General features: G+C 35.6%; 1 protein-coding gene across 2 annotated transcripts in view; it reads right to left on the minus strand.

The window, feature by feature from the left end:
* The window catches only part of LOC145691116 (uncharacterized), a 51,210-nt gene extending 34,115 nt beyond the window's left edge, over window positions 1–17,095 (minus strand). For both annotated transcript variants that reach the window (XM_081766828.1, XM_081766827.1), the window contains exons 1-3: window positions 16,938–17,095; window positions 7,037–7,174; window positions 1,414–1,661 (exon numbers count right to left, since the gene is read on the minus strand). In XM_081766828.1, coding sequence (XP_081622954.1) covers window positions 1,414–1,644 — 231 coding nt within the window. In that variant the 5' untranslated portion in view covers window positions 1,645–1,661; window positions 7,037–7,174; window positions 16,938–17,095. The remainder of the gene's footprint in view (window positions 1–1,413; window positions 1,662–7,036; window positions 7,175–16,937) is intronic.
* Between the last annotated feature and the right edge of the window lie 124 nt (window positions 17,096–17,219).

Below are 17,219 nucleotides of genomic sequence, written 5' to 3' on the forward strand. Positions count from 1 at the left end.
ACTTACCTGCGAAACAGTGATCAAGAAATTCCCTTATGTCTATCAGGTAGTGCGGCGGGGCGCCATCTTGTTGCCACCATAAGCGGCCATCGTGGTCATCTTTTCTTTGCTCTGAAAACAGCGGAAAATACGTTCACTTTCGGGCTGTCACGAACCAGCTCCACGTGCGCATGTAAATTTTTCGTGTCCCAAGTACGACAATTGTGTGTGTTAACTCGGCCGGAAAGGTGAAAAGTTGATTCGTCAGTGAATACTACATTGTTCAAGAATGACTTATCACCACTAATGCGATCCAACATGCTAACACAGAATTCATGTTGGGTACGTTTATCCGCTTGAACCAAGAACAGTCTGTACCATGCCTTCATGGACAAACGTCTACGCAATACACGCCAAACAGTGATCTGAGGGATACCAGTTTCTTGTTATGGACGTCGTGTAGATTTTCGAGGACTGCGGACAAAACTGTCCCTAACTGCTTCCACCACATCGTCAGTCACGGATGAGCGCCCTCGAGCCTTTGTGTGTCGCACTGAACAACCTATTTTAACAATTATCTGGTGCCATTTGTACACTGTTGGTCTGTTGGGTGGTTCCTTGCCGTATTGTGTACACTCGATGCTGACTTATTCTTCAAACCAAAATACGCACTTAGCTCTTTCTGCACCAGTGAAAGTCTCCATTTTCAACGACTGACCGGTAGCGCCGCGTGTGGTCAACTCCGCAACTACTCACTACGTGAGTCAAACTTGAAGTGTTTTGCAGTATAATGACATATAAACCAAGTCTGTATGTGGTTCCAATAAAGAATTATAACTGATTGAAGTTGTAAACCCTATAAAGAATCACCCTGTATTGAATACTAGAAAATGCAAATGAGGATAAACAATAACAGTAAATAGCAGTCATATGCAATCTGCATATAAACTATAATAATTTCTTTAGTCGATGACTGTACAACAAAATAAGTAGAAGAATCCGATTTAAACTACTCGCTGAGCATTACATTTATTATAAAAATTAATAACGTGTAACAGGTTCGCCAAGTATCCACTTTGGCTTTATCAGATAATATGAATACACAGATAGTGACAGATTTTATATATATGAGACAGCGAAAAAAACCTTGAATGTTGACTGGCTACCATAGGCTACTTCAGCTAATCCTCTTCAATCACAAAACCAGAATATAAAACAGAAACAAAAACCTCTAATTCCCTTTCCCCCACTGTTGACACTATATACATATATATATCTAATTTACAAAATAACTCGTAAATATGAATAGTAAATAACTAATGTAGAATAAATAAATAATACTAATATACACCATGTATTCATAGTACGGTATCTGATGAAGCCGAAGTGAATAGTTATTGAAGCTGTTACATTAATAATTAAAAAAAAACTTACAAGTCCTGAGAGAGCGACTAGAATGACCACCCCGAGTGGGACTAGCACGTAGGCCAAGGAGTTTTGTTGTGGTGCAAGTGTGGCCGGCGGCTGCGAGGTGGATGGCACGGAAACACTTGCAGCTGTGGACAGAAGGGTCTTCGTTGCAGCTGCCTCCGTCGAGGGCGCAGCAGACGTCGAAGACATGAAAGCTTGGATAACGGAGTTCGACTCGACACTTCGACTGACCATAGCACAGGTCTGCAGCTCTACAATTAAAAGTACACCACTTTCTATTTATACTGAAAAAAAGTATGAAACATATGGTTTTTGTATTTCTCATTCAAAAATCAAAAATAAAAGGTAAAGTTGGAAGGTCTGGTCCGACTGCTTATACGAAAACTGAAAGAAAAACTTAACCAAAATTATTTGAAGGTGAAAAAAGTACTACAAATTACATGATCATTATCTTAGACTGAGGATGCTTTTCATTTTAATGTTACAGTAGAGATCGCCTGCACATGTTCGGAGAGATGGATAAATATATCTTCCAGAAATCACCAATCATTTATGGTGAAATTTACAGACACACATATCCACGTTTGAGAATAAGTACTGGGGTTGGCTCAAACAAAAGTTTCCAGCATAAATTGATGGTCACAGCTCCAGGTTTAGAAAAACATACTTTTTGAATGGCCTACACATCGCAATAGCCATGCAACGCTCTCCTTTTCATTTTATTTAATATAGTGTAAGGTTACTTTCTTACTGTAAATACTTATGAGCTAAATCTTCTTACAATGAAAATTTGTATACCACAGAATAACTGTACACTAACAAATTTTTAATATCTCAAACATACCGAATACACTCATGAACATAAATAAGTAAACATACGAATGTATTATAATTTGGCATATCGCTTTGATTATTATCTAAAACCAAGATATCAAACTTTCTTTGCTTTAAATTTCTTCTTTTTCTTTCCAAGTTTTAACATCTTTGGCGCTCCATAAGCTCCAGTTTTCATGATAATTTTCTTTCTCCAGCTTTTTTCCTTAGCATAATTTTTTAGAACATTTCAGATAAAAAAACACCCTGACTTTCAAGGCCAGTGTGAACCCTAGCTTCATTTTGAGCTTAATCTAATACGTGTTAAGTTTAGCCATAAACGGTTTAATTCATAGAGTTCCTATCATGTCAAAATGTTAGAAATAAGGAGCATCTGGGTAGCGCTTTTAACTTTCTTACTCTCGAATTTTAATGAGTTCTTAAGTTATTCATAAATATTAATAAAGCATTAGTTTATTCCAAATAATGATTTAGTTTAGTTCACAAAAGCTATAACATTTCCATAACAGCTACTCCTTTTTTTTTTATTTTTTTTTATTTAATAGAGATGAACATACCGCGATTAAGCACCTAGGCTAAGGAAGATGTGGTGATCATAAACAAGAAAATGACTGGAACGAAGGAAGCAGGAGAACCTAGAGAAAGCTCACGCACACAGTGTTTGTCCACCAGAAGGCTTACTTCGAGAGAGGTGAGATCCAACCGAAACCCCGCACTTCACTAACAATATTAAACTTTTTATTAAAACATTTTTGTCATCGAACATTGTTCTAATACTTCTGCAAACAATCCGTTGGACTAAGAAAACTAACTGTTTGTTCTTTCATTGCTATCGAAGACTTCCTTCATCCTTGAATTTTGTCATGATTTTGCTTCACAATGCAGTAATTAAATGTCTTTTACGTGATAGAATGAAAAAAGATTATTTCCTCATTAAAAGTCAGGCAAAAAAGATGCCGTAAAAAGAATTTTGTTTTCCTTCTTCAAATATATATATATATATATTTCTGAGCCCCTCCACCTCTACCTTGGGGTTTGTGTTCGAACAACTAGATTACTTGAACTTTTAACTTATAAATATAGAACTTTATGGACTATAGCAGTTAGCTTGATTTTGACATGAAAATAAAATCTGTGGTTTGTAAATATAAATTACTGCTTTATACATTATATGAAGTGTTTGTACCTTGATATAATACTGAACTAGTGCTTATTAGGATTTTTCTGATCCAAATCTAATTTTGGCTCCTTCATGAAAATGTAAAAAACTCCGAAAGCAATATTTTCTCTTACTGCTTCTACGTTGCGTAACTCCCATATTGTATCTACGTTGGCTTTCCAATAAATATCTAAAGAAACCAGGATTCTTTGAGGTCTCTAGTATGTTCTTTAAGTCTAGTGCGAATGATTCTTTTGGATTCGTTAAATAGCAAACTCTTGTTCACGGCTGGAAAGAACGAATCTTACTATTCATATGCATAATAATATAATTTTTAATATATTCCTTCACAACAGATATTTGCGACTAATAACAGAAGACCGATTCGTTCTCAAGAAATATGGAGTGAATATAAAAAAGTGTTCCTTAAGTTCTTTAATTAGCAATGACATACATTTGTCATCAAAAGGCTCAGTAAACCTACATCACGAGCACGAAGCCTACATATTCTCCGAAAACGGAAATTAAGTGGAAAATATTTTAAAACATCTCCACGACAGCGATCATCTTGTCATAGAAACCAGATGAGGAAGGAAATTTAAAATAATAACTTGCTTACGGCAACGTATGCTACAAAATTACCGAAAGAACACCAAAAGAAGCCTACAGAGAGCAAAAGAAAATCCACAAATTAGGTGTTCCTATTTTCTAGGTTATTTCTTATGATCAATGATCTCAAGAAAGTTTGTTGGAAATAGAACATGTTACGTGCGTTAATACGACTGAAAAATTTGCCAAGGGCCTGGTGTAGTCCTGTAACTCGGGCTCTTGGAGGCAACATAATGTAGTGTACAACTGCCTACACATTGAGGGCAGAGCTCCTTCGTGGCTAAGCGGTTAGCGTACGCGCCTTTGGCGTGGGAGACCCGGGTTCGATTCCCGGAGGGAGCTCATGTGGTTCGGATTCCACGTTAATCAGTAGGTCCACGTCTTATATAGCTTCGCTGCTGAATGGGACGTAAAACTCAAAGTCAACTCAACTCAACATTGAGGGCAGATCCTGCATGATGCTATCCGCACCCGCCAACTGCACTGGTTCGTAGCCCCGGTGTTGCAAAAAGACGCAAAACACGAAAGCTGAGACCGAAAAATTTTGAAAAAAAAAAAAAAAAAAAATCTTACGAAATATACAAGTCATCTTATAAGATCATATTTTCGGAAATGTGCACTTTACCTAGTCACTTGTAAAGTTACCATATCAAAATTAACGAATTCATGAATTACTTTCAGAAAATGCCTAATTTTTCATAAATATGATTTTGGAAAAAGCTTATCTTATGATTGTCTTAACAACGATGAAGCTGTATTTGTTATACGAACAGAATGACACTTGTCCGTAGCTCTCACTTTTCACAGAATAAATGCACTTACAAGTAACTGAAAAATTTTTCGGAAGTCGTGTGTTTAGTATTATAATTTACTACAATGATACCCTTCACTGACTGTATTAATGGGCAATTTCTTTCATTTGCACACTGAGCGTTCACAACAGAAAGTACTCTCTCAGTTACTGCATTGGTGGTTGGAATTGCAATATAACAAAATTTAATATGTTCACCGAATGGCATTATTATTTCAGAAAAAAACTCGCATCACTCCTCGTCAAGAGTTAAATTTTGATCTTCACCAGGAATGCATACCAGACCAGGGCCATAATATGGGAACTAATAAATGTAGAATATTATATCTGTGTTGAATTACTCACTACTGGTACTTGGAATTTTTCCAGACAAAAAATAAATCTGATTAAATGCCGGAGAATTAAATAATAATAATAATAATAATAATAATAATAATAATAATAATAATAATAGTAATAACAAATCCCCATTGGACAGGGTAAAACATTATAAAAAGCAAGAGATGTCCGGCAAAATCTGGACGGAGGGTAACCCTAGTCGCTTATGAATGTACAAACAGGAAGTTATATAAATATTGCCAGAAGGAACATTCGCACCAGGGTAAAGAACAAATTAGACACTAAAAACAGCTCAACTACAACTGATTCTGACTTATCTACATATTTATTGAAACGTACGTTTACAAGAGTACAATATATATATATATATATATATATATATATATATATATATACACAAAACAAAATCATAAACAAAAAGAATTATTAGCGAAACTTCCCATATTCTCATGAATATAAAGGGTTATTTTTTTTAAAACTCACGGATTTCATTTGGGTCTAGAATTTCTAACTGAAGTCCGATTTACATGCGGTTTGTGGCAAAAGATCATGGAAAGATGAGAGACTTATGGAACTATGTTTACTGGTTTAAATTCAACCGGGGTAATATCGACCATGCCTCAAGAAAAACAGCAAATATTCGATAGTGTACCTTCCAATTGGAATGAGGTGTGGTGCGGTATGGAGATTTGAGTTTTCTTCGTTAGATGGCAACCTCGCCAAGGTCAATAAGAAACAGAGAACTGGGCCGTTGTATTGGGAATTGTGTTGTACAGTTCTGTGCTAATGTGTGAGTATGATCAGAACACAGTAAGAATAGTATACTCTTTGGAGCAACATGAGTTTATCGTTAAAAGTTTTCGGAGAACGGAACCTACTGTTGCTACACAAAGGGCATTTAGAAAAAAATCTACCTCAGATAGGAACATAATATGGTGGCTAGTGAATAAATTGCAAGAAACAGAATTGCTTCTCAATGAGACAAGGAAGCATCGAATCACGCAGGCGGGTGTTGTGAAGATTTTCCTTAGGTCGCCCAAGAAATCTAAAATGGCTATAGATATTCAATATGTGATTTATTGGTGTTAGCATTAACACGTAATTTGTATTCTCACCAACACTTAATTTGTAGTCTGTAATTTCGCTTCAAAAATCCAAAACTTCATTCCAATTGTAAGGTACACTGGCGAATATTTGCTGTTTTTCTTGAGGCGTGGTCGATATTACCCCGGATGAATTTAAACCAATAAGCATAGTCCTATAAATCTTCCAACCTTCCTTTACCATTTGCCACAGACCGCATGAAAATCAGACTTCAGTTAAAAATTCTAGACTCAAATGAAATCAGTCAGTTAAAAAAAAAAAAAAAAAAAAAAAAATCACCCTGTACAATTAAACTCGTTTAATAGCACCGACGACAAAAACTTACAAATTTTGAAACGCAAAGAGAACAAATTAAAATAAATAAATAATAAATAAAACACAGATGAGAAAAGGTAAAATGATTTCCATTATTAAAAGCGTTAAAATCCCGAGGAAAGTCCAGTCCAGCTTTCCTTATCTTAAAAGGCACAATTATTAAAGCACACAAATAACAAATTCAGGGTGTCTACTAAAATTCCAAACTGAAATTTCGTGACTTCTTCGTGACCCTTTCTTTCCCAAACCATATAATTTAGTCACATTCTTAAGAGCCAATTTGGGTGCGAATTGGGCCGAATTTTCAAATTTCTTGACTTTCATGACCGTTTTCTGATTTCGTGACTTTTTCATGGCTTTCGTGACCGATAGACACCCTGAAATTACATGGCTTCGAGCAAATGCATAGAATACCAATTGTAGTAAAGAGATAAGAAATGAATTTCTCGACGTACCATTTGTTCTAAAAAGTCCAGATAATTTCTACGTTGAATTCTCTGGAATTCATAGACTTACAACTTCTGCCAATCTAAGTGACCGCTACATACAGGAGATTGGTGACAACTTTTTGAATTAGATGCCATTTGATCCTGCTACTCAGAAAGAAAGAAAAACAAGAATGTAGAATTAGTACACTATCGTTTAAAACTACAATCACATCTGAATTATACTAGAACGCTCACTTAGTTGCCAGTAGTTATAATTAATTCTTATATTAAATCTTTTAAATTTCGTCAGTGTATACCTTGTCCTCAAGGGAACGGAAGTAATGACAACAGTGTTAGACTCGTGAACTTTGCAACATCCAAAAAACTAATCGTGAAAAGTACAAAATTCCCACATTGCAACGTTCATAAATACACTTGGACCTCACCAGAGGAAAAACACACAATCAAATTAATCACGTTTTAGTAGATAGAAGAAGGCAATCTAGCATAATCGATGTCCGGTCGTTTAGAGGAGCTGACTGTGACACTGATCACTACCAGGTAGCAGCGATAATACGGGAGAGATTATCGTTGAATAAAGGAAATATTCAATATCCCAAAACGGAGAGATTTAATTTACAGAAATTAGATGAGAGCCAGGTAAGAGAGGAATACCAGATTGAAGTTTCGAATAGATTCTCGGCTTTACAAGACTCCGAGTACACTAGTGTTGAGGACAATTGGATTAAAATTAGAGATAGCATTAAAATTTCAGCAAAAGAAAAATTTGGAACACGTGAAAATACGTAGGAACAAACCGTGGTTCGACCAGGAATGCATTAAACTAGCAGAGAAGAGAAAACAGGCAAAATTACGTTGGCTACAAAATCCGAATGAAATAACTACACAAAATTTCGCAGACATCAGGAGGGAAACTTCCAAAACTTTTAGAACAAAGAAACGCGATTATTTTGAAAGCTAAAATTAACAAACTTAGATAATAGTAAAAATAAAAACATTCGGGACATGTATAAGCGGATCAGCGAATTTAAGAAAGGCTATCAACCTCGTGCTTATATATTAAGAAAGCTGACGGTACAGTTCTCACTGATACAGATAGCATCTTAAATAGATAGAAAGATTTCTTTGACGATTTGCTGAACACGCAACCAAAAACTAATGTGCGTGGAGAAAAGGAGATACACACCGCAGAACCATATATTTCAGAACCCAACCGAATAGAAATACAAACCGCTATAAAGAAATTAAAGAAACACAAATCTCCGAGTGTAGACAAAATTCCAGCTGAGTTAATTTTAGCTGGAGGCGAAAAATTGTGGAACAAGATATACAAACTCATTCTCCTTATCTGGAACAAGGAAGAATTGCCACAAGAGTGGAAAGAATCAATCATTGTTCCAATTCACAAGAAAGGCGACAAAACTGACTGTAATAATTATCAAGGCATTTCTCTTCTGTCAACATCCTATAAAATCCTTTCAAATATTCTATTAGCAAGACTGACCCCATACGCAGATGAAATTATTGGAGATTATCAGTGCGGATTCAGACGAAATCGATCAACTATCGACCAAATATTTACCATTCGCCAAATACTCGAAAAAAGTGGGAATATAATACATCAATTATTTGATTTTAGAAATGCTTACGACTCTGTTAGGAGAGAAACATTATACAACGTTCTTACAGAACTTGGAATATCGAGAAAGCTAATTAGACTCATTAAGATATGTTTAAATGAATCCCAAAGTAAAGTCCGGGTAGGAAAATTTTTGTCCACGAGCTTTCACGTCGAAAATGGCCTGAAACAAGGAGATGCGTTGTCGCCATTATTATTTAACTTCGTTCTGGAATACGCTATAAGGAAAATCAAAGATAGCAACCAGGGCCTAGAGTTGAACGGTATTCACCAGGTTATGGCATATGCTGATGATGTAAATTTAATAGGGGATGATAGGAGAACAATAGAAAGAAATGCAGAGACCTTATTAAACGCTTGCATGGACGTCGGGACCGTAATGCGTTAAAATAGTAAATAATACTTTTGATAAAGTGGATACTTTCAAATATCTAGGATCAATATTAACAGAGGAAAATCATATTCACGAAGAAATTAAATATCGACTAAAATCAGGGAATTCGTGTTATCATTTAGTTCAAAATCTCTTGTCGTCGCGAATTCTGTCGAGGAATTTGAAGCTTAAAATATATATATATAAAAAAAGATAATCATGCCTATTGTTCTATATGGTTGCGAAACATGGTCGCTTACTCCGAGAGAAGGACACAGACTGAAAGTATTTGAGAAAAGATCCTCAGACAAATATTCGGACCCAAGAGGAGCGGGAATGGGGAATGGCGGAAACTCCATAATGAGGAACTACGTAATTTATACGGTTTAGCAAACATTGTTAGGGTCATCAAGTCTAGGAGGCTCAGATGGGTAGGTCATTTAGCTAGGATGGAAGAAAGTAGAAACGCTTGACTGGAATACCTATCGGAAAACGACCATTAGAAATACCTAGGCGTAGATGGGAGGACAATATTAAGATGGGTCTCGCAGAGACAGGAATACAAAGTAGAAACTGGATCCAGTTGACTAAGGATAGAAGTGGGTGGAGAGATTTTGTGAACGCGGCATTGAACCTCCAGGTTCCATAAGCCATAGAGTAGTTAGTTGGTTATACCTTGTCTTCAAAGAAATCAGTCATTAATTGTTTCAATCAAAAATTTGTATCCCAATTGCGTTAATCGTATGTAGATGTCTCTTTTCTGTTTATCCTCAGAGGTGTCATACAGGGGCATTTCTTCTATGGTTTGGAACTTGGCAGTATTCTTTCTCTTAATGCCATGTTAATAAAATGAAAAACCTTACCTTTCCATCTCTGATTATTTTCTTATGGTTTATGTTGGTATATCACCTCGCTCTGGAGTCATGATCGCAATCATTTGTTACTTTTTGCAGGCTGGAACTCCTATAATACCATCGTTGTCTGCTTTTGTAAGTACCCTGAAGGAAATGAACCCCAATTCCTAATCTCTTTAAGTTCATTCACTTTACACTTCGTTTGCAATTCGGTTCATTAACACACGAATAACAACTGGTATTTCTAATAAAGGTTTTGGTATCAAATGTTAAATCCTGATGTTCATTTTTACTTGTTGCTGTGCACAGTGACTTTCATGTATAGCTACTAACCCACTGTAATAAATCAAATGTAAATATTTATAACTATGTACGTACAAATTCCTTTTCGTATGTCCTTCCAAACAGTGAACATGACTTCAGAGCGAATCGAAATATTAACATAAACTCGTGCAAAAGTAAACTCTCATTTTATTAGTTTAAAATGCACATCATAGCATTTATCAGTAAATTTTATATGTAAAGTGTTTAATGAATATTAAAATATTACATAGCGTATTATATTTAATGTCTATTCAACGTTTGCGTATTTTTTCAGAATCCTTAAGAAGAAGTTTAGCTGGGCAGCAACTGTGGAAATTAACTAAAGATTCAGTTTATTGTTACAAGAGGTCAGAACTGAATTCACTGACACCGGCTTCTATCTCTGGGGATTGTGACTGACGAACGCAGCAGGAGCTCCTGATAAGCACCAAGACGAAATATCCATGGGGCAGAGGCATTGTAGCGATGACTAACAGATACTATTGGATTCATATTAAATATTCAATAATAATTACTCAATACTCTCCGTATTTCTGTCAAAATCAAGTATTTCGTTTTGCATGTAGCTTTTACTGAAAGTTCTCTCAGATATAATAGATGTAATCAAAAGATAATTTCTGCAAGTGAGCTTATAGGTAGTCTGTTAGTTGATATTCCGCTAAAATAAATAACATTTCAAATTATTATCTGGATAGTGAAACACTGACGGCTTATAATTGTATTTCTGAAACAAGATCGCCAAAATTAAATCGCCAGTAGAAAGGAAACCATTTGTAAAAAAGTAATTCCAAGTAGTGCAGTGCAAAAGGTTGTAATACGGTTATGGCGTAACCCTCCCTAATTTCATTTTCATCAATCTCCTTTCAAAAATACGAATAAAACAGTTCTATTTCAATATTCAACTCTCGCACGTTATGAATAAAATAACAAAACATTAAAAAACTGACACATAAAATTAAACAACCACATTTCACAAATAGTAAATAGCAGGGTTGGCAAAAACCATGGTTTTTATTAAAAAAACCAAATAAACCGGTTTTTTTGGTTTAAACCAGGTTTTTATGGTTTAAATAATTTGCTCTATATATTCATATCATATATGGACAGAAATAAGTTTGTTTCGCCTTGACGTTATTATGCAACAACCGGGTTATGCTGGAAGGGGTCACATAAGCTTAAAGCGGAATAAAAACCGCTTCTTGAGTTACATCCGAGAGAAATTGTCCTCCATTTGAACTCGGAACCAGGACTAATTGGCCACAAAAGCGATACGTCTACCGACTCACTCATGAAGGAATCCTGATATAAAAAAAAAAAAAAAAAAAAAAAAAAAAAAAAAAAAATACGTTGTACTGATCTTTACATGCTTCTTAATATAACTGTCAAGAGTCATTTCAGAAGGACAAAAAGATAAACAGTTGCACAAGTGAAACCATTACACAGACTTACATGTGAACAATTTCAAAGTACTACGGAGTACAGAAGAACTAATTTAGTTCAAGTTAGTTAACGACTTTTATTGGTCCAAATTAAAGAAATACACCGACTTAATCTGCATATCAATAAGAAAAGTGAGTAAAGATACGAATTATTATTTGAGAATTATTTGGCTCAAACTCATTTATACATAAATAGATACCAAAGATACTTATTTCACTAAATGCCTCTCGTGAGGTCTGTATGACCCCCCCCCCCCCGCACACACACAAAAAGTACGGCATTTTCGATTTTTTTTAATCAATAGTAAACATTGAAACGCAACAATATTTAGAATTTTTCTTCCATTGCAATTACATAACAATAATAACAACTACAAAAAATCACAAAATAAACATTTATAAACTTATAAAAAAAAGTTGCTTTTGTAGTATAATCTTTTGGAGTAATGAATGGGGAATTTAGGTCTGAATATAATACGAATAATATACGGGAGTGAAACGTGATAACCCACAAATGTGTGTTCATCAAGATTTTACAAACACTTACACTTTTACGAACATTTTTTTGTTGTTTGGTTTAAACCACCTTGGTTTAAACCAGCCAACCCTGGTAAATAGTAAATAATAATAATAAAAATCTAAGTTTTACGTCTCACAGTTATGCCGGCTACGCTAAAGAAGACGGTGATGATCACAAATGAAGGAAAGGATAGAATGAACAAAGTGGGAGGAGACGGAAAAATACCGAAAAGAATATCGCACACTTAGCGCGAGCTGGGATTAAACCAAGGACGCCATACACCAGAGGTTAACGGTCTACCACTGAGCCACCGCGGCCACCAATAAACAGTAAAAGAAAAACCACGTGCTAAACGTATCCAGTGACCGAATAACTTACACAACCACTACGGCATACTAAAAACAACTCCACGCCACCAACCAATCACAATGCTTTTTAAAACCATGAATCACAATAGAAGAGTGCTAAACTCCATCAACTCACTCTCAATGAAGACAAAAGAAGGTGGAGCGAGGGAAACAATCAATGAATACATATGAAAACAAACCTTTATACTGACTTTCTCTTCACATGAACAAGTTAACGAAAGACAAACCACTCTCAAGAAAATAACAGAATCAATTTAAACAATAGACATCGATAACAAGATAAGAAAAAACTTAATGTACAGTAAGTAGTTTAGACGTTGAGGGGCGGGCAAGCCTCCTAACACGTACTAAATAACATGATGCTGGTGAAATTTTGTCACACCACATTTTAGAATATTTACTGGTAAATTTCAGAACTCTACATGAGAGACATATTTATAAGGGGAAAAAAAAATCTGCAGGCGACAGAATGAAATATGAAGTACTAACACAGAAACTGACATATGAACGTAAGTGAAATCTCATTGCACTCTAGTAAAATCCATTACTCTATGGCGTCACAAACCCGCATTTGGACAGAATCCGAAGCAGTAGCACTGTGGGAAAATAAATGCGAAACGAATGCAACGATCTTTCGCTGATGAGAGAGAGAATCGGGATACAACACTAAGTATTGTAGGAAATCAAATGCGAAGCGGATTTAACACTTGAGATGGTAAAGAGTGCAGTGTACGCGAAACTGAGTAGCAAACATTTTGACAAACTGAACGAATTAACTGATATTATCTTTCAGAACCAAGTCACATTATAAGAGAACGCGGTTTCTCCAGATTTTGGGAAGGAAACGAAAGGATGAAAAACTTCTGTTTTTAATGGAATTGAGAAAGAACAATGACACTCATAAACTTCTGCATGGAAAGTGGGCTTCTAAAACGGAAAATTGTATGTGATAAGTCTTGTTATGAAATGAAGTTAATACCTTCCTTCTAGAGCTGTGAATGATGGAATGAAATGGTTCGGTTTCAAAAGAAAAAAGCAAGTAGGCAACAAGAAATGGACCTACAAAGATGCCAAGGACTAGTAGAAACAAGCTGCCATTCACCAAGAAACGTAGTTAGAAAGTATAAGGTAACTACACAACTACTGTGGCAGTCACCTAGTGTGTTCTTGCGTGAATAGTAGTTCTTCCGTATGGTAACCATCGCTGATGCGCCTGCTCCCTACAGATGCACTCCCGCACGGGCTCATATAGCTTGGCGCAGCCCTGACTCGGTTAGGTATCATTTGTGGTTTCTACTAGCCACCTTGAACTTCATCTATGCTATGTGGAGTATTGTCATGTCGCCCAAACTATATATTTTGGATAACAATAAGGAAAAAAAAATTGAAAAAAATTAAGAAATTTGTACAATTATTTCTAGGAGCCCCCTTGAACTTTTTCGATGTCAAATGAGATATTTTCATGTTGTCCACACAATTCTTTTAAGCGACAATAAGAAGGAAATTAGTGATCTTTAACAATTATTTCGAGTGGTGTGCCAAAACTTGACTTGCACACAAAACCATTACTATTATAATAAATGGGTAAATTTAACAATACACGCACTAGTTGCGCATTTATAAATAGCACTACTTCAAAATGATATAGTACAGAGAATTCCGGATCCATTTTGCAAACTCTAATAGAGTGAATTTCTTGTACTTTGTGTAAGAATATGAACTGGACAGGGCATTGTAAAGTTTACTCTAATAAATACTTAATTACGTTTAACAATTTAAAAATGATAACCTAACACATCGTCACCGAACTACTAACTAATTGTTCGTGACAAATTGGCCTCGGGATACTAACTAATGAATTACAGACCTATGAATAGTAACAGAAGATTCTAAGAAAATTATTATTTACACACACCACCATCGCTAGATGCCTGCTCCCTACGGACCCATATGTTTCGAACTGCCTTGAATAGAAATAGATATAATTCTTGCTCGTACTGACAAAGTAACAGATTTGTGCGTGATTTTCGGATGACTAATACTTTTGGATTAAGTGTCGTATTGTATGATCAATTTTTGGAAATTTACCGGGTGAATCGGAAAATTTATTTTGGTTTGTAAGAAAGAACGAGTGAAAATCAGGTGAGTTACGAAAGTGGTTGCTGTAGGCTATTTTTGATGTAAGCGGCACTATATGAGGAGGCGGAAGGGACTATTTGGCGGACAGGTACACTTAATATTTAGTGGCAGAAAAGGTACGATATTTCAAGACCATGACATAGGGCAATACTCGAGCAGATACATTTCTTATATTTTCAGGTTAGGTTAGTGCTTTATATTTCTTTTAGCAGAGCATGTAATAAATGAGGAACTTCATTACCACTTGCAGATTGACTTCAGGAGGGCCAATAAATACAATGTGGACATATGCTATAAAAACTACAGTGCATAAAATACGAACAAACATGCGCTAGGTGGCCACTAAAAAGCACGAATGCTATTTGAGTCAGGGCAGTAGTCCAGCAGTGGGATCCGAGCTTCAGCGAGGAGCATATACACATAAATGAGACTAGTGGAAAACACAATTACATATACAACACTTTCATTATTACTCAAAATTCATTTTAATATGTTGTGCACTGAGAGTAATTACTTATATTCACCCTCTCATTCCTTCACATCGTAATTTACCTATGGATTTTATATTTGGTAGAACCGTCTGCTCGAGTGAACCCAACATATCGTGTTTGAGTTTTATAGAATTATACAAAAATAATGAGCATCAGTTGTTGAAAACGTGCGAAAGACAAAGGGCACTGTTTACAAGCGAAGCGTTACCAGTTTGAAACCATCGCAAGTGCTACTGAAACACGTATCATTACCAAGACCCACCTGTTATCACTACCCACGCTCACTCGTATACTCACCAGCTTCGCCCCGCCCTGACTCGGTTAGATAGGATACATGTCATTTAGCAGCCGCCTGGCACAGGTTGGTTTTGCGTTTTTTGCACTGTAATTTTATGTTATACATCCAGACGCTGTATTTATACGCAAATAGTAATTTTCTATTTCAAATCGTAAAACTTTACATGCCTTTGGTTTGAAGATAACTGACTTGTAACTTAAGCTAACCCAGCTTAATGTAACGGAACCTAACGTAATGCAATGTCATCTAACCAAATGTAGTACTTTTTCTTTTCATGTGGTCCGGAGATACAGCACAAAAAAATGCCGTAGTTTTTATGCCACATCAGAGTGCACGCAAACTATCAATCTATACAAAATGGGAAAGTTTCAGAACACAGGTGCCCCCACATAGGTTAGTAGCTAGATTGGTTCGTTTCTGTACCGAAGTTTAATATTTAATTCATATAGTATTGCCGAGCGAGCGTTAGCGAGTGAAAGCGGGATAGAGCCCCGAAGGGCACGTTGGTTTTGTCTTTATTACAGCTAAATGAGAAGGGGGACCTGTGTTCTAGAACTTTGTCATACAAAATTATTTGGGCACGCCCCCAAAAATACATTAGAATGTATTAAAGTACTCTTCAAAGGAAGAAAATTAATGTAAAATTATTTTATATAGTTGGCAACAACTTGTAAACATGCATGAGTAATTGATTCCATACACACACGAGGAGTGAAAATATTGAATGATCTGAAAAGAAATTCTTTAGATGGCTTTACCAAGGATGTTAAAAAATAGATATTTTACATCCTTGGGCTTTACAAAGTTTATAGCCATACATTATATGCATTGTATTATGTATATACATTGGTTATAAATCTGGCTGTGCAATTAATAGTGAAAATGAACTTCACTTAAGTTTCTAAAACATTACGACTGATTCAATACTACGGACAGTACTTCTCACAATGTATTGATAGACATATACTTAAGCTCCCATCGCTTCTAACTTCTACTTTTGTAAGTTATATACTCTGGTTATAGTTAAATCCTCGTGCACGGGAGATGAGAAGTAGCTGTTCTTAACTATTACCTATACTCTTTTAAAAAATCACCGAAACTAGATTTTTTTTTAAGGGGACTTGTTAACTAAGGTAATTTTCTTGTCTCCTGTTCGCTGCAAACGAAACCCAATAAACAGTAATCGCTATATTAAATACAGTTTCTAGACGAACGCCACATGATACGTACAAATTATTTACATAGCGATCAGTCAACTGTCAGATTACAATGGAATAATTGACAAAATTGAAATGGTTTACATTACTCTATAAGATGTTTAATATTCCACAAGTGTACACAAGTCACAAATTTATGTAATATCGAATAAAGTGGCAACGATCAAAACACGAACCAAGATGCTGTAAATCAAGTTAGGTATTAATTCAACAAAGTGATTAGTTGTTTTATGTTAAAGTCCTACCTTCATCACTATAAGTTTGACATATTTCGTCCCCAAACTCTAATTTGCTCTTCGTTACTCATTTGTTTTCCCGTTCGATTTCATAACCACAGTGTTAGTGTACATGTATAGTGTGAATCACAATCACGTGCAGTGCCTTATTAACTCATCAGGAAACTGGCCACTATATGAGGACTACATTTAATAACGAGTATTAACTCCATAACGGTTTGCGTCAAAGCAACGCAAAATCTGCGATTATCATAATAACGATTATAATGAACAACCTTTTACGATTTTATG

The sequence above is a fragment of the Thermobia domestica genome, chromosome 7 (genome assembly GCF_964235325.1).
Source record: "Thermobia domestica chromosome 7, izTheDome1.hap1.1, whole genome shotgun sequence".
In the NCBI taxonomy this organism is placed as follows: domain Eukaryota; kingdom Metazoa; phylum Arthropoda; class Insecta; order Zygentoma; family Lepismatidae; genus Thermobia; species Thermobia domestica.